The sequence below is a fragment of the Eutrigla gurnardus genome (genome assembly GCF_963514095.1).
Source record: "Eutrigla gurnardus genome assembly, chromosome: 2".
In the NCBI taxonomy this organism is placed as follows: Eukaryota; Metazoa; Chordata; class Actinopteri; order Perciformes; family Triglidae; genus Eutrigla; species Eutrigla gurnardus.
In genome coordinates, this window is record NC_139916.1 from 27,094,299 (window position 1) to 27,122,010 (window position 27,712).

Below are 27,712 nucleotides of genomic sequence, written 5' to 3' on the forward strand. Positions count from 1 at the left end.
GGTCTTTGTGAGTTCAAATGTGAAATTTAAAAACAATTTTAAATCTGCATGGGCACAATAATATTCATGTTGAAATTAAATAATGATACTGCATTTAATGAATTCATACATATAATAGCAAATGTACATTACAACTCAACTGAAAATGTTTCTACATGTTCATATTTAACGTAGTTCTGGGTTAAGTTTGAAATGTTTTGATATGGGTGTCAAATGGCAATATAATATTAGAGTTACTTTACCTTGATATGATCATTTTGAGTTAATGTTTTTTCTGCAACCTTTTTTATTGAACAGATAAGTTTTCTAGGAGTTGAAGAGGGAAGAAAAAACAAGTAAAAAAATACAAATAAAATGATTATAATATGCTAGCGGTAGGTTTCACTTGTCATAGAGGAAGTAAACTAGTTACTTAGGATAATTTTTTTATTGAGGTAATGACAAAAATTGAATACACAATTATTTAAACAGTTATTCTGCAATTTCATAAACTAAATGAAAGTGAACTTTGAATGTTTTTCAAAGGCTTCTGTATTATAATCTCTGAACTGATTCCTACTGTGGGCTTGATTTACACAACAGATACCTTTTCAAGTACTTCCTGAAAGTATTGTCTCGTATGCCGTAGATGATTGAACTAATGGATCGTGGCAGGACCTGTACAATAATATAACAAGCAAAAAGGGAGTCTGAATAATTCTTCGGGAACCATTGTAACAGAGCCTGTTTTAACAGGGGTGTTGCGTATATTCCCATACAAAGCAGCAGTTGAAACCCATGGAGGAGGATTGTATTTCTGGCCTTTTTAGCATCTTTGCTAGCTGTTTGTGCAGTGAACAGAATTCTGAAGTAAGTGTAAAATATAGTGACCCAAACTATGAGTAGAAACACTATATATGTGATATCTCTCTTCTTGACGACGAGGGGATTTGGGAAGACATTGTGTCTGAGACAGAAAACACTAGAATGAAAGAAGTCCTGGGGCTCTGTGGCCAAAGTGATAAATAGATCAGGAGTAACAGACAACATGCTTGTCACCCAGATTAAACCAATCAGTATTAATGTTCTCTTGACGGTACAGATCTGCATGTGGCGTAGGGGGATGCAGACGGCGATGTAGCACTCCACCGCCATGCAAGCCAGGTTCAGAGGGGTGTTTTCAGTCGTAAAAAGAGCGAGCAGGATGTAGATGCAACAGATGGAGAAATTTATTCTGTAGAGGATGTAGCTGATCATAAACTGGATGACAGTCAGCGTCACTTGGATCATGTCGTTGACCACAAGGTGGATAAAAAGGATGTAACGTGGATTTGTGTAAAATATCTGGAGAGTGGGAAGAAAAACACAGAGGGAGGGAGAAAATATTTGAAAAAACCCAGAAGTCTGAGGTCAGAGCATTAAACTTGAAAAATAGACATCATATGCTCAAAAGTTAAACAGTGGATTCAAACTGCTTTGTTTGTCTGTCATTTACATACCTTGAACTCATTCACATTGTGATATTGATTTAAATACAAGCTTGGCATTGAGCCTGGTTCCAGACTTCTGAATTGTGCAGTGTTTCATAAAGATCTGTAGTTGTGCCTGTTAAAGTTAGATGTGGCCTTATGGTGCGAGGGAGATAGAAATAGCATTTAGAGGACATCAAGGTTAGATAGAGAAGATGGGTTTTTTTATTTGTCCCAAAATTTTTTTAAGAAAAGACAAAAAAAAATATATATACGTTTCAATAAACAAAGCAAAATGACATGATAGTTAAAAACAATAAGTAAACACTTGGTCGACCACTATAGGCTTTTGAGACTATCTACACCAGTAACAGTGTTCTCAAACAAACAGACCACGAACCCTCACCTGTTCATCACCAGCCCTCTTGCTTCACAAAAAACCTGGCCTGAAATAGGACCTGAATGAACCACTATTGGTAGAAACCAAAATACACATTTGATAGGGGTTCGTCAGGACTAGGATATAAGGAAGCAAAATACTTCTCCCAACTACTTGAGTACTTAATAAAACTTTGACAACATCCGGTTAACCCCCCGTTAATCCTTCTTAGAATGTAATATGTTTCATATTACATTTCTGTAACTTCATGTCACAGATAACTGTTCAACCTCTGTACGGGGCAATCTCAGCTCAAGAAGATAAAATGTGACCAGCACCCGGAAACGGGGCTCGCTCTGACTGAGATCCTGCGGGAGCTCTGCCATTCCGAGCCCAGGCCTGCCATACTTTACCTGTGACCTGGATAAATTCAATATTTGTGAACTGAAGAGTTCTCCGGTTTATCCTTGGGCTTCCAACAAAGACCCGGGGGTTAATATTCGGAAGGAGAAGCGTCATTTAAAGGCATCATAGGCTATTCTATTCAGAACACTTTATGTTATATTGCTTTAATCATCCTAACATAGTGTTAGTTGTACATACTGTGACACCCTCCAAGGCTTGAGGGAGTGTCACTGAACCGAACACAGTGAAAGAAGGGAGTTCCAAACCAGGGAGGCCACGAGGTAGGGGGGTTGAGCATACTCGGGGCGAGTTAGCGTCACAGCACTCCCGGAATCTAACAGCGGCGTGGCATCCCGGCCATTAATGCTTACGGGGATGGTTGGGGGTTGTCCGGCTGGTTAGGCCCAGCAGACTGCCAAGAGCCCCTGGGAGGTTGACTCTGAAGGGGTGGTTGGGATGGAGGCGTCGGGATTACAGGGGCATGACCATGATAGGTGGCCAACCCCCCCCCCCCCCCATCATGGTTTGGCCATCCCCATTGGCCGGCCCCCTGGGAAGAGGGGAGGGGGTCGTACAAGGTTGGGGGCCCGGGCCGCTTATCCTCTGGTGGACCGGTGCTTCCACCTTTGGTGGTCGTGGGGGTTTCAATACTCCTTGGGCGGCCTGGTAACCCTCCACCAGTGTCACCAGCTGCTCCGCAATTTGGGGGTTGCTCTGGCAGGTAAACTTTTTGGCCTCAAATGGCAATGCCCGGATGTATCTGTCCATTACCAGCCGCTCAACTGGCCGGTCAACAGGGTCTGCGGTTCCGACACCAGTCATTTGTTTGTGAGTCGAGTGAGTTTGTGCATCTGAGTGCGTGGGGACTCTGAGGTCGAAGGTCAATTCATGTAACTGCTCGGCCTGTGAGAGGAGGGTGTGGCACTACTACTGGGCACCTGCCCACGTTCTCCACCACCTTTGACACCCTCCGAGGCTTGAGGGAGTGTCACTGAACCAAACACAGTGAAAGAAGGGTGTTCCACACCAGGATCCAGTTATTTAACTTTATTTGGGATAGACACGAGGGTGAAGGGGTCAATGTGTCCGCAGGGCTGTAGAACTGTCATCGTTGGGCAAACGCTGGGTTCGGTACATGGGCAGGCTCTCAGACGGGCAGGGGTTTGGGCCCTGTGACGGCCCTAGGCCTTGGGCCAGTCTTTGTTGTCCTTTTCCTGTCTGTGCTTCTCTGTTCAGGTTCTCCCTGGCATGGCTCCGCCCACCTCGTTGAGGGATTGGTGTCACCTGAGCCTTTAAAAGCCAGGGGATTCCAAGATGGCGCTCTCTCTCTCCGCTGGAAGGCTGGTGCCTGCCCGGGCATTTCATTTGGTTTTGTTTCAAGTTTTGATTATGTTTAGTTTGCCACAGTTAAGTTCCTTTTAATAAATGATTTTGAGTTACTTAAGAAGTTACTGTGTGGATCTCCCTTCCTTGTTGTGTGCCGGTCTGAGCCGGGCATAACAGGCCCTCCTTCACACAGCGGGCATCACAATACATTAAAAGCACTGACATAACAAACCGGAGAACACTGTGTGTGTATATATATATATATATATATATATATATATATATATATATATATATATATATATATATATATATCACCGGCCACCTTATTAGGTACACCTGTCCAACTGCTCGTTAACGCAAATTTCTAATCAGCCAATCACATGGCAGCAACTCAATGCATTTAGGTATGTAGACATGGTCAAGATGATCTGCTGCAGTTCAAACCGAGCATCAGAATGGGGAAGAAAGGTGATTTAAGTGACTTTGAACGTGGCATGGTTGTTGGTGCCAGACGGGCTGGTCTGAGTATTTCAGAAACTGCTGATCTACTGGGATTTTCACGCACAACCATCTCTAGGGTTTAGAGAGAATGGTCCAAAAAAGAGAAAATATCCAGTGAGCGGCAGTTCTGTGGGCGCAAATGCCTTGTTAATGCCAGAGGTCAAAGGAGAATGGCCAGACTGGTTCGAGCTGATAGAAAGGCAACAGTAACTCAAATAACCACTCGTTACAACCGAGGTATGCAGAAGAGAATCTGAAGTGTTGTGCATCTCTGAACGCACAACACGTCGAACCTTAAGGCGGATGGGCTACAGCAGCAGAAGACCACACCGGGTGCCACTCCTGTCAGCTAAGAACAGGAAACTGAGGCTACAAATCGCACAGGCTCACCAAACTTGGACAGTAGAAGATTGGAAAAACGTTGCCTGGTCTGATGATTCTCGATTTCTGCTGCGACATTCGGATGGTAGGGTCAGAATTTGCCGTCAACAACATGAAATGATGGATCCATCCTGCCTTGTATCAACGGTTCAGGCTGGTGGTGGTGGTGTAATAGTGTGGGGGATATTTTCTTGGCCCATTAGTACCAATTGAGCATCGTGTCAACGCCACAGCCTACCTGAGTATTGTTGCTGACCATGTCCATCCCTTTATGACCACAGTGTACCCATCTTCTGATGGCTAATTCCAGCAGGATAACGCACCATTTCATAAAGCGCAAATCATCTCAGACTGGTTTCTTGAACATGACAATGAGTTCACTGTACTCAAATGGCCTCCACAGTCACCAGATCGGGAGATTCGCATCATGGATGTGCAGCCGACAAATCTGCAGCAACTGCGTGATGCTATCATGTCAATATAGACCAAACTCTCTGAGGAATGTTTCCAGTACCTCGTTGAATTTATGCCACGAAGGATTAAGGCAGTTCTGAAGGCAACCTAATAAAGTGCCCGGTGAGTGTGTGTGTATACAGTGGAGGAAATAATTATTTGATCCCTCGCTGATTTTGTAAGTTTGCCCATTGACAAAGAAACAAACAGTCTATAATTTTAATGGTAGCTTTATTACAATAGTTAGAGATTGGAGTATGAAAAAAAAATCCAGGAAATCACTTTAAATAAAAGACATAAACAGATTTGTATTTTATCGAGTGAAATAAGTATTTGATCCCCTGGTAATAATTGGCTTTGTATTTGGTGGCAAAACCCTTGTTGGCAAGCACAGCGGTCAGACGTTTCTTGTAGTTAATTACCAGGTTTGTGCATGTATCAGGAGGAATCTTGGTCCACTCCTCTTTGCAAATCATCTCCAAATCCTTAAGGTTCCGAGGCTGTCGCTTTGCAACTCGAAGCTTCAGCTCCCTCCACAGATTTTCGATGGGATTAAGGGGTCATTCCGTGTCATTTCATCAAATTTCTGAAAATCTTCCCACCTGACCATCTCAGAATGTCCTGAAAAAATTAAAGTACAAAGACACACTTGTTAATAGGACAAATCCAAAATATTAGGTCTCTACTGTCAATAGTTTTCTCATGAAACATCATTGAATGAAGGGTAGTTTAGATGGTTTTTGGCATCATACTCCGAAAAGCCATTTTTAAACAGCAATATCTGGAAAACTATCTCACCTGTGGCCTTCAAAATTTTTACAGAGTATATCTGTTACTAATAGCCTCCAGACATGGAATATCGGGGGTGTAGCTAAATGATAACCTAGTATGGTAGGTACTTAAAATGTGGCTTGTTGAAATAAAGTAGTACATTTGAAGAGTGGCTGAGCTCCCATTTTTGCAGATAAAAGACTTCTATCACTGCTGCCTCTATCTCTGGGGTTAGCTTAAACGTTCTACAAAATATGGTCTCTCTTAGATTATTAGTTTCACAGATATTAAGGCTCAAAAATGGAAGTAAACACATCTTTGCCCAACTTCAGAGTCATATTCCAAAAAACTGACAACACGTATCAGGTCCAAACTTACTTTTTTTGAAAGATCATATTCTTGTTAAAATCATAAATAAAAATCAGGAGGGTGTTTTGCCTCATTTTGTCGCAGTGATTTTTTAAAATCCTGATATTGGTGGGGTTTTTGTGGCCGTTTTTGGTACTGCATGTCCTAACAGCCTACTTGTAAACATCACAGCAGGGCAATTCAAATGTGTTTTTTACCATTTACCAAAGACTTACATGTGACTAAATGCTACTGATAAATTTAGCCTTACGAAAACATTAAAATGTAGCACAGTTGTAGTTACAGAGGCAATAAGTCCTTGAATGTGAGTTAAACATGCTGAATGCAGCTTTTAATGTCTTGAACCATGAACAAACGTAGCATAATATTGAAGACTGTACATTTTGTCATACTTTAAGTACATACAGTACACAACCAAATCAAATAATCTTAATTTGAGCATAAAGATTTAACATTACAGTAGAAAAGTCTCCAAAGTTTGATATTGAATAACGGTTTGTCTCTATGCTCACTATGAGACAATATGTGAGTTGTGTGTGTGATCAGAAATGGTGGATAGGAAGTATCAGAGATGTTTCCCTGCCAAGAGTTTCTACTGGCCAAGAAGAGAAGATGTGCAATGTCCCACTGCAGCATAGAATTGCAAGATTTGACGTTCCCTCTACAGAAACTGGGTGCATGTATGCCATCAAAAAAGATGAGCACAACAGAGCAGAGATGTACATTAGACAATTTGTAAAGTGACTGCCAAATTAATGAATGTGACGAAGGAATTGGATCTAAAAGATGAAAAATGTGTGATCCCTCATAGTGAGCATAGAGACAAACTGTTATTCAATATCAAACTTTGGAGACTTTTCTATTGTAATGTAAAATCTTTATGCTCAAATTAAGATTATTTGATTTGGTTGTGTACTGTATGTACTTAAAGTATGACAAAATGTTCACTCTTCAATATTATGCTATGTTTGTTCATGGTTCAAGACATTAAAAGCTGCTTTCAGCATGTTTAACTCACATCCAAGGACGTATTGCCTCTGTAACTACAACTGTGCTACATTTGAATGTTTTCGTGAGGCTAAATTTATCAGTAGCATTTAGTCACATGTAAGTCTTTGGTAAATGGTAAAAAAAACACAATTGAATTGCCCTGCTGTGATGTTTACAAGTAGGCTGTTAGGACATGCAGTACCAAAAACGACCACAAAAACCCCACTAATATCAGGATTTTAAAAAATCACTGCGACAAAATGAGGCAAAACACCCTCACGATTTTTTAATATGATTTTAACAAGAATATGATCTTTCAAAAAAAGTAAGTTTAGACCTGATACGTGTTGTCAGTTTTTTGGAATATGACTCTGAAGTTGGGCAAAGATGTGTTAACTTCCATTTTTGAGCCTTAATATCTGTGAAACTAATAATCTAAGAGAGACCATATTTTGTAGAATGTTTAAGCTCACACCAGAGATAGAGGCAGCAGTGATAGAAGCCTTTTATCTGCAAAAATGGGAGCTCAGCCACTCTTCAAATGTACTACTTTATTTCAACAAGCCACATTTTAAGTACCTACCATACTAGGTTATCATTGAGCTACACCCCCGATATTCCATGTCTGGAGGTTATTAGTAACAGATATACTCTGTAAAAATTCTGAAGGCCACAGGTGAGATAGTTTTCCAGATATTGCTGTTTAAAAATGGCTTTTCAGAGCATGATGCCAAAAACCGTCTAAACTACCCTTCATTCAATGATGTTTCATGAGAAAACTATTGACAGTAGAGACCTAATATTTTGGATTTGTCCTAGTAACAAGTGTGTCTTTGTACTTGAATTTTTTCAGGACATTCTGAGATGGTCAGGTGGGAGGCATTTGATGAAATGACACGGAATGACCCTAAGGTCCGGAGACTGACTTGGCCACTCAATTATCAAGAGCTCAATTTTGGTTTCATCTGACCACAGCACTTTCTCCCAAGACTTCTCTGAATCATTCAGGTGATCATTAGCAAACTTCAGACGGGCCTGTACATGTGCATTCTTGAGCAGGGGGACCTTGCGGGCACTGCAGGATTTTAATCCATTGCGCCATAGTGTGTTCCCAATGGTTTTCTTGGTGACTGTGGTCCCAGCTGCCTTGAGGTCATTAGCAAGCTCCTGGCGTGTAGTTCTTGGCTGATTTCTCACCTTCCTCATGATCAGTGATACCCCACGAGGTGAGATTTTGCAAGGAGCCCCAGAACGAGGTCGATTGATGGTCGTTTTGTGCTTCTTCCATTTTCGAATGATTGCACCAACAGTTGTCTCCTTCTCACCCAGCTTCTTGCCTATGGTCTTGTAGCCCAATCCAGCCTTGTGCAGGTCCACAATCTTGTCCCTGATGTCCTTAGACAGCTCTTTGGTCTTGCCCATGGTGAAGAGTTTGGAGTCTGATCGATGAATGCATGGACAGTTGTCTTTTATTGGTGACTGATTGACACACAGGTGTCTTTGCTGCAGGTAACAAGTTTTTTTTCAGTGTATCTAAGGAGTAGGAGTATTTAACCAGTCTGTGGGAGCCAGAATTGTTGATGGTTGGCAGGGGATCAAATACTTATTACACTCAATGAAATGCAAATTTTTATCTTTTATATAATGTGGTTTTCGGAATTTCTTTTTGATATTCTCTCTCTCATTGTTAAAAGGAACCTACCATTAAAATTATAGACTGTTTGTTTCTTTGTCAATGGGCAAACTTACAAAATCAGCGAGGGATCAAATAATTATTTCCTCCACTGTATATATATATATATACACGGTTGACCTCCTTTCTCTTGGCAGGTACAGCATGTTGTTGACGTGAAGGTTCAACACACAAAGTTTTAGTTCATGGTTGATGAACAAGAGTAGTGTAAGGTTGATAGGTTAATGATTCCAAGTCACATGTGGATGTTTTAACAAGGAGAGAAGTCTTCTTGTATAGTTCTTATATTTAACGATTTTCTTGATATGGGGGAAAAAATAAATCTTGCTATTAATTTAGCCTATATGAATGAAATAAAATTACAAATCCAGAGATTAAAATTTTGATGTGGTATCATCATTAATCTTAATGTTAACCTAATTGTTGATATGGCAACATTTTAAAATAGCACTACATTTCAAAAAGGTATTGACCCCTGAATTAACTTATCTTAGCATCTGCTACTGTAGCTTCCATTTGACTGAAAATGGCATGATAGACATGTCAGTTGCTCTTGGTTGGGACAGAACTACAAATATATTCCCACACGAAGAAATTCCTAAGATGAACATGATGTAAAGCTGCAGTATAAAAATTGCTGGAGTGTAAGTAAATTGCAGTTTTTACTTGCAGGCTACAGACATCCAGCCAGATTTGAAGCACTGTTCGCATCCAGATTTCTGATTGAACCAAACTCAAAACTGTTGACCTACACAGAAAGCGTCTGTTTTTAAACTGATTTTAACAAAACCTGTATATAGCTTCTAATAGAGCTGGTGCTCTCTTCTTCAGTATATGCATCATTAGTGCCTACATGTCAATGGAATATCAGACCTGGTGTTTGAAGAAGGTGTAAATGAGACCTGCATTGATGTAGTTGATGAAGATCCCGAGAACCACAACAATCAAATTCTTGGTCACGGCTTTAGAGAAGGAGTCTCGATACCGTGCAACCACCGTCACATTGGCAGATGATGTATTCATCTCTTGAAACTGAGAAGAAAAGAAAAACATTTGTAATATTTCTGTTTATGCCTGTTCAACTCATTTTACACTCACTGGTGAACAAAACCCTGAGATACTCCCTGATTGGGGTAGTGATTCATTCCCCACCTGGAGGGTGCAACCATCAGTTTTCCTGCAGGGAACCATGGCCTCAGACTTGGAGGTACTGACTCTTATCCTGACTGCCTCACTGTTAGAACTCAAGGTTTGGTATCTATGAAATACAGTAACTGTGTTCCTCACTGTGGCATGGACCATTGCCGCCCAGGGTACAGTTCCAGAGAGTCTGGTTCGCCCTGGGCTTTGGTGGAGGCATCTTGGGTGGAAATAATGTGTGAACATGATGATACCCGGTAGTGCAAAATAACTACCAAGGTAAATAGCAAATGATAAAGGCTACGGCTCCTGTGAGTCCCTCTATAGAAGATTTTCTACTGGACCTCATTACGACTTTTCATTTGTTAGGGACAGATTATAGAGGGTTGTGGCTGACTTCCTCTCTAGCTCCCATGGGGGGATTTGTTCTTCTGGAGGTGGGCATGATACAGCGTCTGGCTACAGGAGAGATGGGTGCGTGGAGCTGGCTCACGGGAGTAGTGTCAGCTGATTAGGGCCCAGTATTTCAAAACTTGTAATCCGGATCAGAATAATCCGGATAGTGAAATCCTCCTTTTTCTCAGTCATGGATCAAGGTGATCCTGCTGACTTTATCTGAGTATTTTAAAACACTGGCCGGGTGGATCATCGTGATCCCGACCTGGCTGGATACGGATTACCAAGTCTCAAGTCTCCGCCTCCAGATCTGAAACATGGCGGACTACTTCACGGAAGGAGCAGCTGGGAGCGCGACTTTCACGTCAAAAATGTAAGTTTACCGTCGTCTAATGTTTAGCGGTTTAAGGACCATATGAACGCCAACCAACATATCGTGCTAGCTAACTATATGAATTGTCACGTACTGAAAACCAGGCTGTAGCGATCTCTAATTGAGCCGCGGCCGTGCTAACGGTAGCTAACTCTGCTCCATTGACTTGCGTGTAAAGCAGCTAGCGGGCTAGCGGTAGCTGGCTTTGTTTACGAATTTTGCGGTCCGTGGTTTGATTTACAAGGTAATTAATCTGACCTACATTATACCATAACTGTTTAAACTAACATCAACCTGTTCAGAGTTTATTAGCGTTACGTCATTGGCAACACAGCAGACTGAAAATAGGCTACATGTGTACAGACCACACACTATGTGTGTTGTGTATGAACTATGCAGTTCATTCAGAAGTGTCAGAATGCTACAGTAATGCTGGGAAAATCATGCTGTTGTCATCATGCACACAATTTCTGTGAGTATTGTGGAGTCCAAATGAAGACAAAGATATTACTCATACTCCTTCCCGTTCTTCTACTTTCAGAGCCCACTCAGCTATTAAGGACAGGGTCTGTAGGAGTGCTGGAAATCCTTGGAAATGCTTCAATTGCAGTGATAAGTTGTTGGATTTTGAATAAAGTGTTTGAAATTGTAGTTGCATTATTTTCATGTATTATAGCTTGATCAGTGACACAATTAGATACATTTTTTCATCCTAATTTGTCTCCCTTTATGTAGAAGGCTCTCACTAAACATAATTGTGGTAATTTAAAGCAAAATAGCTTCTGATTTGGTTAAGTGAAATAATCAATTTGTACACAAACACTTACCAAATACATTGCTGCATGTTTTAAAATCCCATTGAAGAAAGTTCCAAACATTTTAAAAGGGCATTTTTAAGGTTTTGAATTAAGTCAAATTAGTCTTTGTTAAATCAGAAGCATGAAAATGGAAAGTGCTTCAATGTGCAGCATGATATAAACTGACACTTAAAAAAAATGCAAGAACACCCATCACATTGTTTAACCATTTAATTGGAAAAATAAAGGTTAACCACTGTATTGCGTATGGCTCTTCCAGCAGGTCCATCAGGCTGTGGTGGTGGTGGAGGCAGCAGGTCAGGGATTTCTGCGTAGGGAAGAGGTCCATCGATGGGAGCCTCCTGAAGTGGCACTCTTCTTGTTTGTGCTATGTTGTGGAGCACAATGCAGGCACAGATGATGCGACAGGCTTTCTGTGGCTCCACACGGAGATAGTTCAGGCAGGCAAATCTGCGTTTTATCACACCATTCAGGCGCTCAATTGTCCCTCTTGTTGTGGCATGGACAGTGTTGTACCTCTGCTGGGAGTCATTGGTGACAGTAGCAAAAGGGGTCATCAGCCAGGGTAGAAGGGGGTAACCGCTGTCACCGAGGAGAATGCCATCTGGGGCGGTCTGCTGGAACCTTTGGAAGAGGGGGTTTGCTCTCAAAATACGGGCATCGTGTACAGACCCAGGCCATCTCACAATGCAGTTGGTGATAACGAGGTCAGCATTTCCCACAAGCTGCACATTAATGCTGTGCCAGCCCTTTCTGTTGACATACTCCCATTCCCTGGCATGAGGTGCCTGGATATGCACATGCGTACAGTCAATAACACCAATAGTATTGGGCATCCCCCCCAATGAGAAAAACCTCCTCTTGGTCCTTGCCATTTCTTCATTTTCAGGCCATTTCACAAATTGACCCAGAAGACTCGTAAGGGCAGATGACACCGAGTGCACCACATGGCCTACTGTTGCCTTTGTCACCGCCAGTCCATCCCCGATGACTTCATAGAAGGAACCACATGCATAGAAGCGTAGAGCTATGGGCACTTGCTCCTCCACAGTCAAGGCATGGCTCCTCAGAGTGGCACGTTCAAGGTGAGGATGAAGAATATTGCAGATGAAAGCAATATCATCTCGCCCAAATCTGTATCGTGCATTAAGCTCATCATTGGAGTAATTCTCAAGCAGGTTGGGGCGTTCAGCATAGTGTCGTGGCTTATATCTTCTCCTTTGATGTGTGTCTGTGTACAATTGAAGTCATTGTCTGTCTCTCCTCCTCAGGCTAAAGGGAACCGTTCTTGCTCAGAAAACCCAATTTAAGTCCCTCCCACTTAACCTGGGATACTCTCACACCTGACTGTAATTTCGCTAGCATGGTATAAAAGAGTGACTGGTTGACCAATCTACAGACAACATTGAGGCCCAAAGGAGTAAGGGGTTGAATTTCATGGCTGCTGAAACCCATGTATTACTGGAGGGGGTGCGACTAAACTATCACACCTTGTTTGGCACTTTCAGCAACCCTGGCCAGATCAATGTGTGTGCAAAAATTAAAGCGGAAGTTTGGGCTGCCATAACAGAAGAAGTAAATGCCACTGGCAGTGCCAACTAAGGACGGTGGACCAAGTAAAACTTTGGTGGAAGAACTTAAAACCAAAAGCCACCAAGGACCAGGCAGAAGCAAAGAACCCCCAAACTGGGAACAAGCCCTTCAAAGGTGAGACCTGTTTTCTAGATTTATGTGCACACAGTGAAATGAGTGAATTGAGTAGTACAATTTTTTTATAGTGCACTTTTTTATGTCCCATGTGTTAAATGTACTCATTTTATGTCGGAACTACATGTCTTATATGAAATGTGCACTAGTTACATAGATTATATTAATATTCATACAGGAAATCTTACAGATTTATTTAAAGCCCCCTCACAATTTCCAATTCTGTGGTATTCTGGAAGCCAAGAAACGACATTTCGTTGTCAAAACTCACTGCTGTTTTTTTGTACAATGACAATAAAAGTCTAATTCTAAATGTCTTAGGTGGTGAATTCTCAGAGGCTGTCCTCAACATCCTTGGAGGGGAGAGTTCCCAGGCCCTCCATGGGATTTTGCCAGCCAGTGTTGTGGAGCCAGCTAACGAGCTACTCAACCTGTCAAGTGAGTCTGTGTTCCTCACACCTGTGGAGGCTCCAGAGGGTGAACCATCAACGAGCACCAGCATTACGCCACCTGATCCTCGTCAAGAGGTTCGCGTTCCAGAGCCAGAAAGACGGAGACGGAAGAGGCATGCCAGTAGTGAGGACGCTTATGAGAAGCTCCTCAAAATGGAGACCGAGAGGGCGGTCAAACAAATTGAACTTGCCAATGAAAAAATCAAACTAACGCTGCTTCAGCAAAGACAAGCCGAGCTGAAGATAAAGCTGCTGGAAAAACGTCTCACCTCTGAGCTTATTTAGGTCCAGTTTTAGTTAGTGGGCACATTATTTGAGATGTCTTTGTTTTGTTATAATTGATTTGGTTTGTTTGGACCCTGCATTCCCGTCTTTGTCTGACTAAATGTATGTTGTGTGTTTTGGTACATATGTTAAAATGTTTCTCACTAGACTGTGAGAAATAGGTCTGTATTTGTCACTCTTATTTTTAGCAGTTTCAGGAAATATAGCCAAAACAATTTTGCAACACCTTAAATGTTCTTAAATTACTCCAATTTGTTTCAAGTAATGCACTGACAAATTAGATTAAGTGTAATGAACATCTTGAGTAACAATATCTAGGAGAAGCGGAGCTGAGACATTGTCAATCCAAGTCAAATCCACCTCTGAGGTGGGATCCAAATTATCCTGAAATTTTGGTGTCAAGCTGATCCGGATCTCTGCCTTACATTTTGAAATACCCAAATCCAGCCTTTTATCTGGATTCAAGGGAGGATTGGATTACCAAAGCTGAATCCTGATCTTCAGGATCAGGATTCTCTGGATCTGTGTTGAAATGCCCAGTTTTCAGTTCAGATCAAGATTTAATCCAATCCGACCAGGATAATCCAGTCGGATCACTTTTGAAATACTGGGCCCAGGTGATTTGGTGATCAGGAGGCCAGAGGGAGGCCACACAAGGAGAGCTGGGACTGGAGCGGCTGAGTGTGACTTGTATATGTGTGTGATAGCTCCACTATCTCTGACTGATCTGTAACTCATGACTCCAATCTTGGTTGATCAAACTGTATTTGAATTTGAAAAGTTGTGATTTGCTAAGTTCACTCTTTCCCTCTTAGTAAAAGGACACCTGTCTCTGAAATCCTTCTCTTTTCCTCCGATGACTTCAACCAGATAGCAGGTCCCCCCCCTCACTCCTGAAAACTTGACAGCCTGGAAGGTTGACCTCCCTCCAAGCAGACACGCTCAACCGGCTGCTGAAGCCTGACTAGACCTGTTATCAACTACTACTAAGGCCCAGTTCATCCTGGTCTCCCATTGAAGCCTTCTTCTACCAAGGCAAGACTACATAAGGATTGACAAGGGATCAAACTTTCTTCAAGGATTGGTAAACATCTGGCACAGCTAAGCATATAAATGTGTGACAACACGGGACTGAATTTCTTTGTGGCATAGACACCTTTTATTAGCAGTGGACAGATCGGAAACATAGGAGAGAGAGGGGGTGCGACATGCAGCAAAGCACCTCTGGCCGGGATTCGAACCAGGGACGGCTGCGTATATGTGTACGTTCGTACATGGCATGCGCTCTAACCACTCCGCCACCTGGGCGCCAGGACTAAATGTTTAACATTGATCTTACTGTGATGTGATTACTTTTTGATGTGTTTATTAAAGTGCTGTACCCTTAGTCAGTTGTTAGTTATCTATGAAACAAACACAGCTTTGCATGCTCACCAATCGAACTATGCACACTACATAACTTACATTAATTACGGGAAATCGGGTCTCAGACAAAGCAACACGGCTTATCCCATGGTCTCAAGGCCTGAACCTCTGCTACTTTCCCTTTGTCCTCAACCACACAAATAACACACCCCAGCATTGGCCATCTTGGTTTTCGTTTCAAAAAGGTTATTTGAGATGGCGATTCGTCAACACCCACAGCTGGCATCTTGTGAAAGATCTTTTTCACACACACATATACACACACACACACACATATTTGGTGTGCTTTATTGTTAATTATTTTATAGCATGCTGCTGTCCTTATTGATATTGCATAAGAATGAATGCTATCGACCTCTTGACTGCAAATAATTATAAAAAATAATAATACATTATTAAAGTTCCAAATTGGTAGTTAGTTTATTGAATGAGTTAGATTGGGGCTGCACGGTGGTGTAGTGGGTAGCACTTTCGCCTCACAGCGAGAGGGTCGGGCCGGGGTTCCTGTGTGGAGTTTGCACGTTCTCCCCGTGTAAGCGTGGGTTCTCTCCAGGTTCTCCGGCTTCCTCCCACAGTCCAAAGACATGCAGGATGGGGATAGGTTCATTGATGACTCTAAATTGCCCGTAGGTGTGAATGTGAGCGTGAATGATCGTCTGTCTCTATATGTTGGCCCTGCGATGGACTAGCGACCTGTCCAGGGTGTACCCAGCCTTCGCCCAATGACAGCTGGGATCGAGCCCCCCGTGACCCTGAATACAGGATAAAGCGGATGACAATGGATGGATGGATGGATGAGTTAGATTGTGAATTGGCTATTTTTCCCTTTCTAAAAGAGTGGTGGCACAAGAATGATTTAATACAAATGAAAGCCTTGTATTATTATTAATTGATGATATCAGAAGTTGCTCAAATTGTTCTTTCTATTGCTCAACAATATCTCCAGTCTTGATTTGCAGTTTCCTCCCCTGCTAAACAGCACAACTGAGTCGTCAAACAGTTGTCCAGTACTTCCTTGGGACCCAACCGGCAATCTTTCTGCATTTCTGACCCGCCAAACTTCTACCACACCAGGTTTTTGCTTCGGCAACCGATGCAGCCAAGCCTGCTTGCTTGCTGCCCCTTTTCCTGCTAGTGACCAGTGTGTTCTTTGTTTAACCTTAGACACCAATGACCTTCCGGACACAACTCTTAGCAGCCACATCACACAATGGATAGAGGCTTTGAACATGGCCCACTCGGATTCCATGTCCCCACCCCAGACAGATGCTTTCATCTAATGGTCACTTCACTTTTGGGTTTATCAAGTCTGTCAAGCAGTCTCTCCGTCATCTGATCCAACTCAACACCACTGGGTGATCAGTTGACATCTCTGCACCTCTCTCACTCCAAGTGTCCAAGAAAGATGACCCGAGATCTGATGATACAAGCACCAGGTTGATCATTAATCTTTTGGCCTAGAGTGTTCTGGCCCAGAACACTTATGAACCATTCTATTCTCGAACATGATGTTTGTTCGAATCCATGACTAGCACAGACGTCCAGCAACAAAGCACTGTTCCTACAGGCCTCCCAATCTCGTCCCTCCAGATTTCTTCATTGTTCCCCACATGAGTGTTTAAGTCCCCCAGAAGAATTATGCCCTTTCCAGTGCATCACCCAGAGACAACAAGGAGTTTGGGTGCTCCGAGCTGTTTATCACTTCACTTAATCTCAACGACTTGCAACTGCATAGAGGCGCCCCTGTATTTTCCTGGGGAAAACACCAGCATTTTAGTACTCAGGCCGGGCTTGTGTGTATCCTCACACCTGTCCTACAGCACTTACCCTGGGCAACTCTCGAATAGGCTGGAATCCAGACCCTCACCAGGTGTTTGGTGCTCGAACCTGTGCTATCCATGGGGGTGACCACAAATATATCTAGTACTGATATATCTCCCACAACAGCTCCGGTTCCTTCCCTGCCAGGGATATGACATTCCATGTCCCTATAAATGGTATGTGATGCCAGGGATCAGCAGCACTAGGTTCCCACCTTTGCCTGCTACCTGACTCACACTGTGACACCAGGCCACATATTATGTTGAAATTTTAGGAGAAACTGTTAAAATAAATTCTGGTTGCTAAATGTTAACATTAACAGGTTTAATATGTTTATCCATAAATATTATGTTCCTGCCCAAATGTACCTTTGGCCTGATATTCTGTATTGTTATTATTATGGATGTTGTTGTCTTACCGCGGATCTGCTGTGTTCTTCAAATCAGCTGTTTGACATGCCTGTCATCTGACGGGGGACGTTTTGGGGAGCTTTTAAAAAACAAGGAAGTAAAAAGCCAGTGGCGGAAAGGCTGGAGGGAGACTACGAGAGACCTCAAACAATGCACTCAATTAAAAAGCTAATAGTGGAAATAGCTACAAACCACAAAACAAACATGCTGAAGAAACAAACTCCGCTTGTCAGATCTTTATGTCTCGACAACGTCGTTAAGAACAATTTTGAAAGAAAGAATTTTGGATATTTTTGCCGTGTTTTGAAACTATTTGGAAAGAACAACGGGCGCGCACCCTGAGGCCGCTTATTAGTAACGCGGTTTCTCACATTGGTGACAAAGACTTTTGGGTATCTGGACTGGGGGTGGTTTGAGAGTTTTTGGTGAATGTGTATGGCCATGAGACTGTTTGAAAATATATGAATGAACAATGATTATCTTGTTATTTGTTGTAATGTGAAATAATTCAATCTATGAGGTTTATGAATGACACAAATCAATGATAATATTCTTAATATGCAACTTGTGTTTATTTATTATTAATATTTAAGTTACTGGAATTAGTCAAATTGTCAAACACTCCAACTGCAAACTTCGAAGAGTCTTTAAGCATGTCTAATTAAATCCTTCCAAAAAATATCAAGCGTAGCGTTAGTTCTGGCAGGCCACGACGTCAAGCTCTAAATCAGCAGCAACAGCGTAGCTGTCAAAACCGAGGAGATCAGCTGACGGCTCAGCTGACTCCCCGTGCTTGCTTCCTATTGGGAAAATTGCATTCAGTGCGCACTATTTAAACTGCTCTAGCCTGACCTCCCTCGTTGCTTCCTCTGCCGGCGTTTTCAACCCACCTCCACCCCAGCTCCTCCCGTCATCTGTTATGTACCTTACAATTGTTCTTGTTGGTTTGTCTGGGGTTTTTCTTTGCTGCTACGCTCCCTGCTTATGCCGTTCATGATGGCTCATGAAGGGCAGGAAGGTGCTCTTCCTGCCTCAGGCTTTCCACGCAAGCGCGTGGAAGAGCAGGGAGTCCCAGAACAGTACCATACCGCCAAATGAAACTTGTGCAAATAAATAAAGATTCTTTTTGACAAAGTGATCCTGACTGAAATATATTTTACTCCACTTCAGAGAGAGAGGGAGAGATAGAGTGAGAGAGTAGAGCAAAATGACATTTTCAGTTAAAGCAGTGACTTTAGAATTGTTCATTTGCATAATCAAGACATAATCAAAATGCATTGTGATTAATTGTCATTATCACTTTATACACTGAACAAAATTATAAATACAATACTTATGTTTTCACTCAAATTTTTAATTAGCTAAGACTTTTTCTATGTCCACAGAAGGCCTTTCTCTGCCAACTTCTCTGAAACAAATTTGGAGACTGCTTATGGTAGAAAAATTAACATTAATTTCACAGGCAACAGTTCTGGTATACATTGCTACAGTCAGCATGTAATGTGCATGCTTCCTCAAAACTTGCGACGTATGTGGCATTTTGCTGTTTTATAAAACTGCACATTTTAGAGTGGAATTTTGCTGTTGCCAGCCAAAGGCACCCGTGCAGTAATAATGCTAATAATTTATAAAAATTTGTGAAGACAATTTGAGAGAAATAAGCCTTTTGAGTACGTAGAAAAAGTCCTACATCTTTGACATCAGCTCATAAAAAAATTGGTGCAAAAGGAAAAGTATTTTGTTTATATTTTTGTTCAGTGAATACTGAGTTGCAAAACAGAGATCCTACATAGGTTAATCTTCTTAAGATAATTATATCAACAATACTAAAACACAGAGAGCTTTGAAGAAATACGCAAGCTTTAAATACCAATGTAACAAAAAGCCAAAACATATTTGAATATTTCAAACTAGCCACACTCCAAATCAAAAACATAAAATAAATTGGTGAGACTCATAACATTTCATAATGTAGTTCTATATATATATAAAAAAAAAACATTCAGTAAACTTGATAACCTGTAAACCACTCATATTTTTCAGTCAATTTTCCAATCTTAAAGATTATCAGCACTAACTGGTGGATTGGTGTTTTTCACAATCAACTAATTCATCAAAAGATAACAATAAATAATAATAAATAGATTTTGTTAAAATGATCTAGACACTGCTGGACATTCAGAACTGCTCTGAGTTAAACATTTGTATGGCTAATGCTGCATGAACCAAATCAATAACAACATAAGAAGAGGTACTCAATTCTTCAGCAATTTTAAAATATTACTCTTTAATATCATTTTGAATTGAATGCAGGTGACACATTTGTGTCCTGGTTAGTACTATTGTCTCACAGCACTTCCTCCCACAGTCCAAACACATGCAGGTTAACTGTTGACTCTAAAAGTCGATGAAGTGAACGCATTCAAAATCATAAAATTAAAGTATGAAAATTAATTTTAAAAAAAGTTAGTGTGTAGTACAGGCTTCTATACAGGCCATAGATTTTCCCAAACACTCATTAAATGATCACGTTAAAGCTCCGATAAAAATCCAGGATAAGAAATATTCTTTAAAGAGCATTAGCCTACTTTTTTTTTTTTATCAATATTGTTTGTAGGATAAGGTGAACACTCTTTTCTTCAAAGGGCCCCTGTTTCTCTTTGTTTTCACATTGAAGAGATTTAAAACAATGCTCTGGGAATCACGGAACTGAAAATATAAAGGACCAGCAGGTAAAAAAGATTGACTTTGTACAAAAACATACATAAAAAAGCACAAAGAAATTCACCACTAACAGGCTATGTTATCCCACGTTTGTTTCTGTATACCACAGAGAATATCAGTCAAGTCAGAACACAGTTTAAAGCCACCATGGTGCTACTTACCTTTGCATGTAGACCAGGACACCAACAACATGGCTCTAGGAAATCTCAAATCTTATATGTGGCATGATGGCAAATGTCCCAGGATGCCTTGGTGTGTTCCATGCACTTGTGGGTAGGAGATGTGTGTCTGTGTGTATTGATTGGTAGTTGTTTATCTTTGAGTTCAAATGTGAAATTAAAAAAAAAATTAAAATATTAAATTCAATACTATTTATAGTGTCATATCACAACAGAAGTCCTCTCAGGTCAATACAATTTCAAAGTTCCAACATCACCCAGGGGCAAGCGTTACAGCGACAGTGGTGAGAAAAAAACTGCCTTAATAGTCTTTTAGGCAGAAATCTTGTGCAGCCCAGGCCCTTGGGTTCCAACTGCATTTGGTGTTGTTAGTAGTACAGTAGTAGTAGCATTAACAGTAGTGGTGGCATTTACAGAAGCAATAGTTTCAACAGTAGTAGTCCATGGCAGCAGGCACAGTGACGCCGAGATGGATCCATCCCAACCATGTCACCGTAGACCAAAAAGCAGGAGTAGTTGAGCAGTCACACAGCGGGCAGGTGGCGCTACAATATGGTGTTTCCAGCGTCAGGCCAGTTAGCAGTCTTGATCAGTCAGGAGCTCAGCGGCCTCTGCTGGACCAGAAACCATAGCCAGACTCCCGGGAGTAATTAGGAACTAAAAGTAACCCTTTATTCTGAGAGTGTAGTGCTCTAGCAGGACAGTAGGGTTTAATGAGCTCTTTAAGATATGATGGTGCCTGACCATTAAGAGCCATGTAAGTGAGGAGAAGGATTTTAAATTCTATTCTAGATTTTACTGGGAGCCAGTGCAGAGAAGCTCATACAGGAGAAATGTGATCCCTTCTTCTAGTTCTAGCGTCAGAACACACGCTCCAGCTTACTGGACCAGCTGGAGAGCTTTAAGAGATTTTTTAGAACAGCCTGATAATAAGGAACTAGAAAATTCCCCCGCCGGGAAATTTTGAAAGGGCCACGGGGGCTACTGCCGGAGTGTATATACATTACGATGAGATTCTTCGAGATTTCAAACGAGACGGAGTTGTTTTAGAGGCAAATACAGAGACTGCTTGCTGACTGAGCTGTCAGAGTAGTCCGTTTTGAGTATTGTGATGTACTTCAAAAACTGTCCACCAATCAAAGCACACCACTCGTGTCTCCATTTTGAAGTTTAAATGGAGTTTCTAGGTGAAAGTATGTCCGAGCAGAAGACGTTTGACTAAAAAAACTACATTTCCCACTACTAAATGTAGTTTTTAGTACATTCCTGTCCACCAATCAGAGCCCACCACTCGTGTCTCCATTTTAAAGTTTAAATGGAGTTTCTAGGTGAAAGTCTGCCCGAGCAGAAGACGTTTGACTAAAAAATCTACATTCCCATTTTAAAGTTTAAAGTAGTATTCCATTTCGAAATACTACTAGGTACTATGTCACCGAGCTCAGCTGTCACTCAAGTACTATCAAGTACTACCGAGTACTACCGACTACTACTGAGACTCAAGTACTGAGAACTACTAGGTACTATGTATTGTTTGAAAAACTACAACTCTGCCAATCAGAGCGCACCTGCTATCACTTCTGAGTGAGACGGAGACAGATAGACTCCATTTTAAAGTTTAAATGTAGTTTCTAGGTGAAAGTATGGCTGAGTTGACGATGGACTACATTTCCCACGGACTGCTCCTTCCTGTCCACCAATCAGAGCACACCTGCTGTCAGTTATGAAGATCAGAGCCCCACAGTGCTGTCACCATAGCAACGGCCCTTGGTGCGTGTGTAAGACTGCTTTGGAGCCTCTCTCTGCTTCTTTCTATCGCTCCATTCCCCCTTTGCGGAGGCTCAGAACAAAAGCCTGCCACGCTCACACCGAAACTCCTATCGCCAAAATTTTCGCACCGTTAGCGCCACAAGACTCTGCTGAAGACACTGATCACTTTTATTTTTTCCTAGTGTCAGAAATCTGGACGCTAGGGCGAGTTAGAAATGCTGCTCATTTCAGGTTTCTTTGAAAATCTGTTTCTCATTAGGGCCACGGTGCAATCGCACCGAGCACTGGCCCCTACAGCTATGAAATAGCCCCGAGCACTATTGTTATTCATAGGATTTTTTCCTAGTTTTGTATTGTGAGTCAATGGGGAGAAAAACCGACGTGGCCGCGCTTAGACGTTGCTAGTTCAAATTCTGTAAATCTCACAGAGTTTTTGAGCACATTGTGAGAGACAGGACAAGTTTGTCTACAAAATTGGAAAATATCACGTCTGTAGAGTGAAGATTGTGGCCGGGAGGAGTTTGGAAAGGAAAAAAATCTGAGAAGCCCTCACACTCTAAGCGATGATGTCATCCACTCTAGCCCAGAAGGTTCCGCGCAATACACACCCATTATAATCTCATGATTTCTCCCAAAACGATCATGGTCATTGAACAGTGATTGATCAAAAACTATATGACCTATTGAAACGTGGATTGACACACCAGGACACAAGACTTGTGTCTACGTTTTAAAGTTTAAATGGTGAAAGCAGCCTGAGCAGCAGGCGTTTGAAAAGCTACGATTTCTGCTTTTTTTTTTTCGCTCGTCCCATTCAAGTCAATGGGAAAATTTCAGTGGTTTTTCGCGACTTACGCCCCGAGCACTGGTCCCTTCAGCTTATAGCTGTAGGGGCCAGTGATCGGTGCGATTGCACCGTGGCCCTAACTAGGAAAAAATCCTATGAATAACAATTGTGCTCGGTGCGATTGCCCCGTGGCCCTAACTACATTTTTGTCTGGAGAAAGGAAGGAAGCTGCTTTCGATCTTGTTGATAAGTCAGAATCTTATTGTAGATTTGGGTTTAGGCATTCTGTTCATTCAAATTATTGTGAAGCTGATCTTACTGAGTAGGCAACTACCTAGTTTCAGCCAGCTCAGCTGTGGTCAATAGACTTGATTGGAGGGAGGGGCTCAGCCTGCACATGAAGGGCAGCCAGTGAAACTTCAGTTCAACTACATTTTTGTGTGGCGAAAGAAAGGAAGTTGCATTGTATCTTGTTGATAAGTCAGAAACTTATTGTAAATTTGGGTTTAGGCATTCTGTGAGTACAGCTAGTTGTAACATTTAGTCTTGTCTAGATAGCTTGTTGTTTAAATTCTTGTGAAGCTGATCTTACTGAGTGGGCAATTACCTAGTTTCAGCCAGCTCAGCTGTAGTCAATATACTTGATTGGGGGAGGGGCTAAACCTGCATGAGGTAAACCAAGCACTTAAGAGCTTGTCAGCTGCAGCGTCAGGACAGCCGAACGAAGACAGCTGAACAAAGACAAGGGGGTCTCCATTGAGGTAGGCATAACATCTCAACCAACTCCCATCACAGCCATGTGTCCTATTCCAGTCAGGACATCAAACCAGAGAAGATTTCACCAGAGACCCAACGGTCGAGGCTGTAACCCATCCAATCTCTGCTACCCATCATTCTCCACCGGCACAGAACTTGCAGTACTAGGGGGGGTTATGAAACTGCCAGTCGGCAGTCAAGAATGCGGACACCATTTCAGCGTATGCCTCCCTGCAGACTGTCCACTTCCTGGCTCTTACAAAGACCTGGATCACCCCAGAAAACACTGCCACTCCAGCTGCCCTCTCAACTGCCTACTTGTTTTTACACTCCCCAAGATGAACAGGTCGAGGAGGAGGAACTGGGCTCTTCATCTCACCCAGGTGGTCCTACCAGGTCCTTCCTCTGGACCACCTACCCCGATCTGCACTTGAATTCCACGCCGTCTCTGTCACCCTTCCTTTCAAGCTCAACATCATAGTGATCTATCGCCCACCCGGCCCTCTTTGTGACTTTTTAGATGAGATGGATGCCCTCCTAAGCTGTTCCCCTGATGATGGCACACCACTCGTCGTCCTTGGTGACTTCAACATCCACCCAGGAAAGCTGCACTCATCTGAATTAATTGACTTCTTCTTCACATTTGACCTCACACTCTCCCCCTCTCCACCCACTCACCGGGCCGGGAAACAACTTGACCTTGTCTTCACAAGATCCTGTGGCATCTCCGCATTCTCTGTTCCCCCACTCACGGTGTCCGACCACCACTTTGTGACTTTCTCCCTCCCCATGAAGTCCACCACATCCCTTCCCTCTACGCCTCAAACTGTCACCAGCCGCCACAACCTGAAATCCCTCTCCCTCCGCTCTCTCCTCAACTGTTCTTTTCTCATTACCATCCACAGAACAATTCTCCCTAATGCCTACCGAGGAAGCCTCCACCATCCTGATGTCCTCACTGTCCTCTTCTTTGGACACTCTCTGTCCCCCCATCTCACGACCAGCGTGACCATCTCCCTCCCCTCCCTGGCTGTCCGAACCTCTGCAAACCAGATGATTTCAAAATTATGCAATTTTTGTTTTAATTTACGAGTTTGGGAGTTATACCAGGGCAAGATGTCAACTTCCTATGTCTTATAGTTTTTTTTCTCTAAATTAGACTATGCCGGTGCACCATAGTCTCGTCAGTGTGTGGGAAACACTGACCAACCCACATCTTAAATACACAGTATGCAGAGGTGCCCTGAGATACAACATTTCACAACCTCGAATCAATGAATCACCACGAAGGAAAGTCTTTTCAGACAGTGGTAACACTCCCTGCAATAGTATCGATTTAGATGCTCCAGTATCCCTCAAGATACGAATAGGTGTTTTATGACCAGCCTCAGACATTCTTACAAAACCATCAATGATAAACGGTTCAAAACCTGAGAGTTCAGAATCATCTGGATCACATGGTTCATTCTTGAGGTCACTACTACACAGAGGTGCACCAACGATCAAACAAAGGCTCCTTTTCTCTGGCAAATTCCACATAGGTTTGACGTCAACCTTGGAGGAGCAATGAATACACTGTGCTTCTGGCACTAGCTCATAGGCACACAGGATACCAAATTCCACAGTGTCATAATCTTTACTTTTATGTTTAACAAACAAAACAGGACGTAACATAGGTTTTCATGTGAAATCCCTTTTCTCTTGGACCAAATTAATTTAGGTGGTCAGGGGACAGACACGGTTCTTATGTGGTTTTGGGTTTGGGTGGGTGACTGCTCTAATGGAGGTGCAGAAAAGTGTGTAAGACTGCAACTCTGCTTTCTGGTCTCAACACTGGTTTGTCATGTTTTAGGACTACCAATGATATCAGCGATGTTTCTAGATAGGAGAGTGGCTCAATCCAAAGTGGGGTGGGTGCCATCTCTCCTGATCAGACCAGGTTTTCCCCAGAAAGGCTGCCAATTATCAACAAAGCCCACATCGTTATCTGGACACCACCCTGACCAGCCAGTGGTGGAAAAATGACATGCGGCTATACATGTCATCACTAGTAAAGTTTGGCAGGAGACCAGAGAAAACTACAGAGTCCGAAATCGTTTTTGCATATTCACACACCGAGCCAACATTCATTTTAATGACCTCTGATTGGCGTAATTGGGTGTCATTAATGCCGACGTGAATAACAATCTTACTGTATTTACGTTTATCCTTAGCCAGCAGTTTCAATTGAGCTTTAATGTTGCCCTCTCTGGCCCCTGGGACACATTTGAGTAAAGTCGCTGGTGTCACTATTTTCACGTCTCACTATGGAGCTGCCAAATACCATAGTTGGCTTCTCAGCGGGTGTGTCGCTGAGTGGGGGAAATCGTTTAGACACGTGAACATGGTGGTTAACCGTGGGCTTCGGTTTAGAACTATGCCTCCTCCGGACATTCACCCAGCCTCCCGGCTGCTCGAGGTTTATTTATTTATTTATTTGTTTATTTCGGGCATGTCCGTTATCATCATCACACATCTTGCTCACACAGTAAAAATGAATACACATGGCCGAAAGGGAAAGGGGAGAAGCCGAGGCTTATCTAGTCCCGCCCCCATTACCCACAGGGGGGAAAAGAAAGAAAAAAAAAAAAAATAGAAAATAAAAATAAAAAATAAAAAATCAACATCATAGTCTTTTCTTGTCTTTTGCATTTTTCGCTTGACATACTACGTTACAGCAGTAGGTGGTACAGAGAGCTGAGGTCCAGTGCATACAGATTACGTGTGTGTCTGCACACGTGTCTATATTTGTTCATCACGAGTGAACAGCAGTCTCATCATGTAACAAAGTCTGAAGGGGGTCCAATCGACAGAGAACAAAAAAGTCCAGTGTAGCTACTATTTGTTGGGATGGTGTGGGAGCCCTTTTTTTTAAATTGATTTTATTTTTATTTTTTTTATTAATCATCACTGTCCTCTGCAGCTTTCGCTGCCCTTAACTTCGCCATTTCCTCCCGGTTAGTGGCCACTTCAGCTCGCTTCCGTGACGGGAACTCGCGAACTGCGGAGAGGTCAGAGTGCATCCCGACCATGGCTGACCGATTGGTCACTATTTCTTCCCGGTTAGTGGCCACTTCAGCTCGCATCAGTGCCGTGGACTCGCGAACTGCAGAGATGTCAGAGCACATCCCGACCACAGCAGACCGAGTGGTGGCGTTGTCCGCCCTCACACTGGTCAGCTCAGTGGCGATCTTTCTCATTTTCCGATATAGCATGAAGATTCCACATCCCAAGGCGATCATTCCAGTTGTCATGAACGCGAACACGTACACGTCCTCGACGTCTTCCACATCCAGAGTGGCAAGGCAGATGACTCTCCACTTTCCCCAACCATCCATGATGTAGCCGGACATGAAGGTCCCATCCGGGCACGCAGGTTCACCAGAACCCGCACGCTGCGTTGAGAACACTCTGTCGACAGCATTCAGTGACCAGTTCAGCAACTCCATCGTGAACTGTAGGAGTAACAGTTGCGCTTGGTATTCATACCTAATTTATCTCCACATTGTTGATACTCCCTACCACGTACAACTGACATCATACCATACAAGTTTCTCAGGTCCAACTTATTGTTTGGGTACAGAATGTTCATTTGTTATGCTCCCATCCCGTCACAACACCATGCCTGCTGATTCGTGCCCCAGACCCTTATCAACTCACATGCAATAATCTGTACCGGTCAAGTGTTGAATATACATACTTCTTCTTAAAGCCACTCAGTGTTGCTGTTTTTTTTACTTCTTCTTCTAACACATTCCATTGTCTAACACCTGTGACCGATAAGGAAAAGGATTTTAACGTAGTTCGTACCTTCCTTTGCCTGAAAATCATGTCCCCTCTGAGATTGTGTCTCTCTCTGTGTATGAAGAATTTTTGCAGGTTCTGGGGGAGAGTTCTGTTTGATGCTTTGTACA

The 27,712-nt window shown here is 42.5% G+C and overlaps 3 protein-coding genes across 3 annotated transcripts in view; all 3 read right to left on the reverse strand.

Moving 5' to 3' along the window:
• The window catches only part of LOC311021324 (odorant receptor 131-2-like), a gene marked incomplete at its 3' end in the record, with an annotated part of 247,803 nt that overhangs the window by 187,743 nt on the left and 32,348 nt on the right, over positions 1–27,712 (reverse strand). The gene's annotated exons all lie outside the window — the stretch shown is intronic.
• Positions 556–9,748, reverse strand: LOC311027235 (odorant receptor 131-2-like; the record flags this gene model as incomplete). The annotated part of the gene is made up of 2 exons (XM_084031149.1): positions 9,593–9,748; positions 556–1,323 (listed from the first exon to the last, which is right to left on the reverse strand). The coding sequence occupies exons 1-2, from the start codon at positions 9,740–9,742 to the stop codon at positions 556–558; spliced, it is 918 nt and encodes a 305-aa protein (XP_083887275.1). The 5' UTR covers positions 9,743–9,748.
• Positions 11,656–13,639, reverse strand: LOC311027243 (putative nuclease HARBI1; the record flags this gene model as incomplete). The annotated part of the gene is made up of 2 exons (XM_084031171.1): positions 11,656–12,615; positions 13,613–13,639. 2 exons carry the CDS (start codon positions 13,637–13,639, stop codon positions 11,656–11,658), a joined length of 987 nt encoding a protein of 328 aa, XP_083887297.1.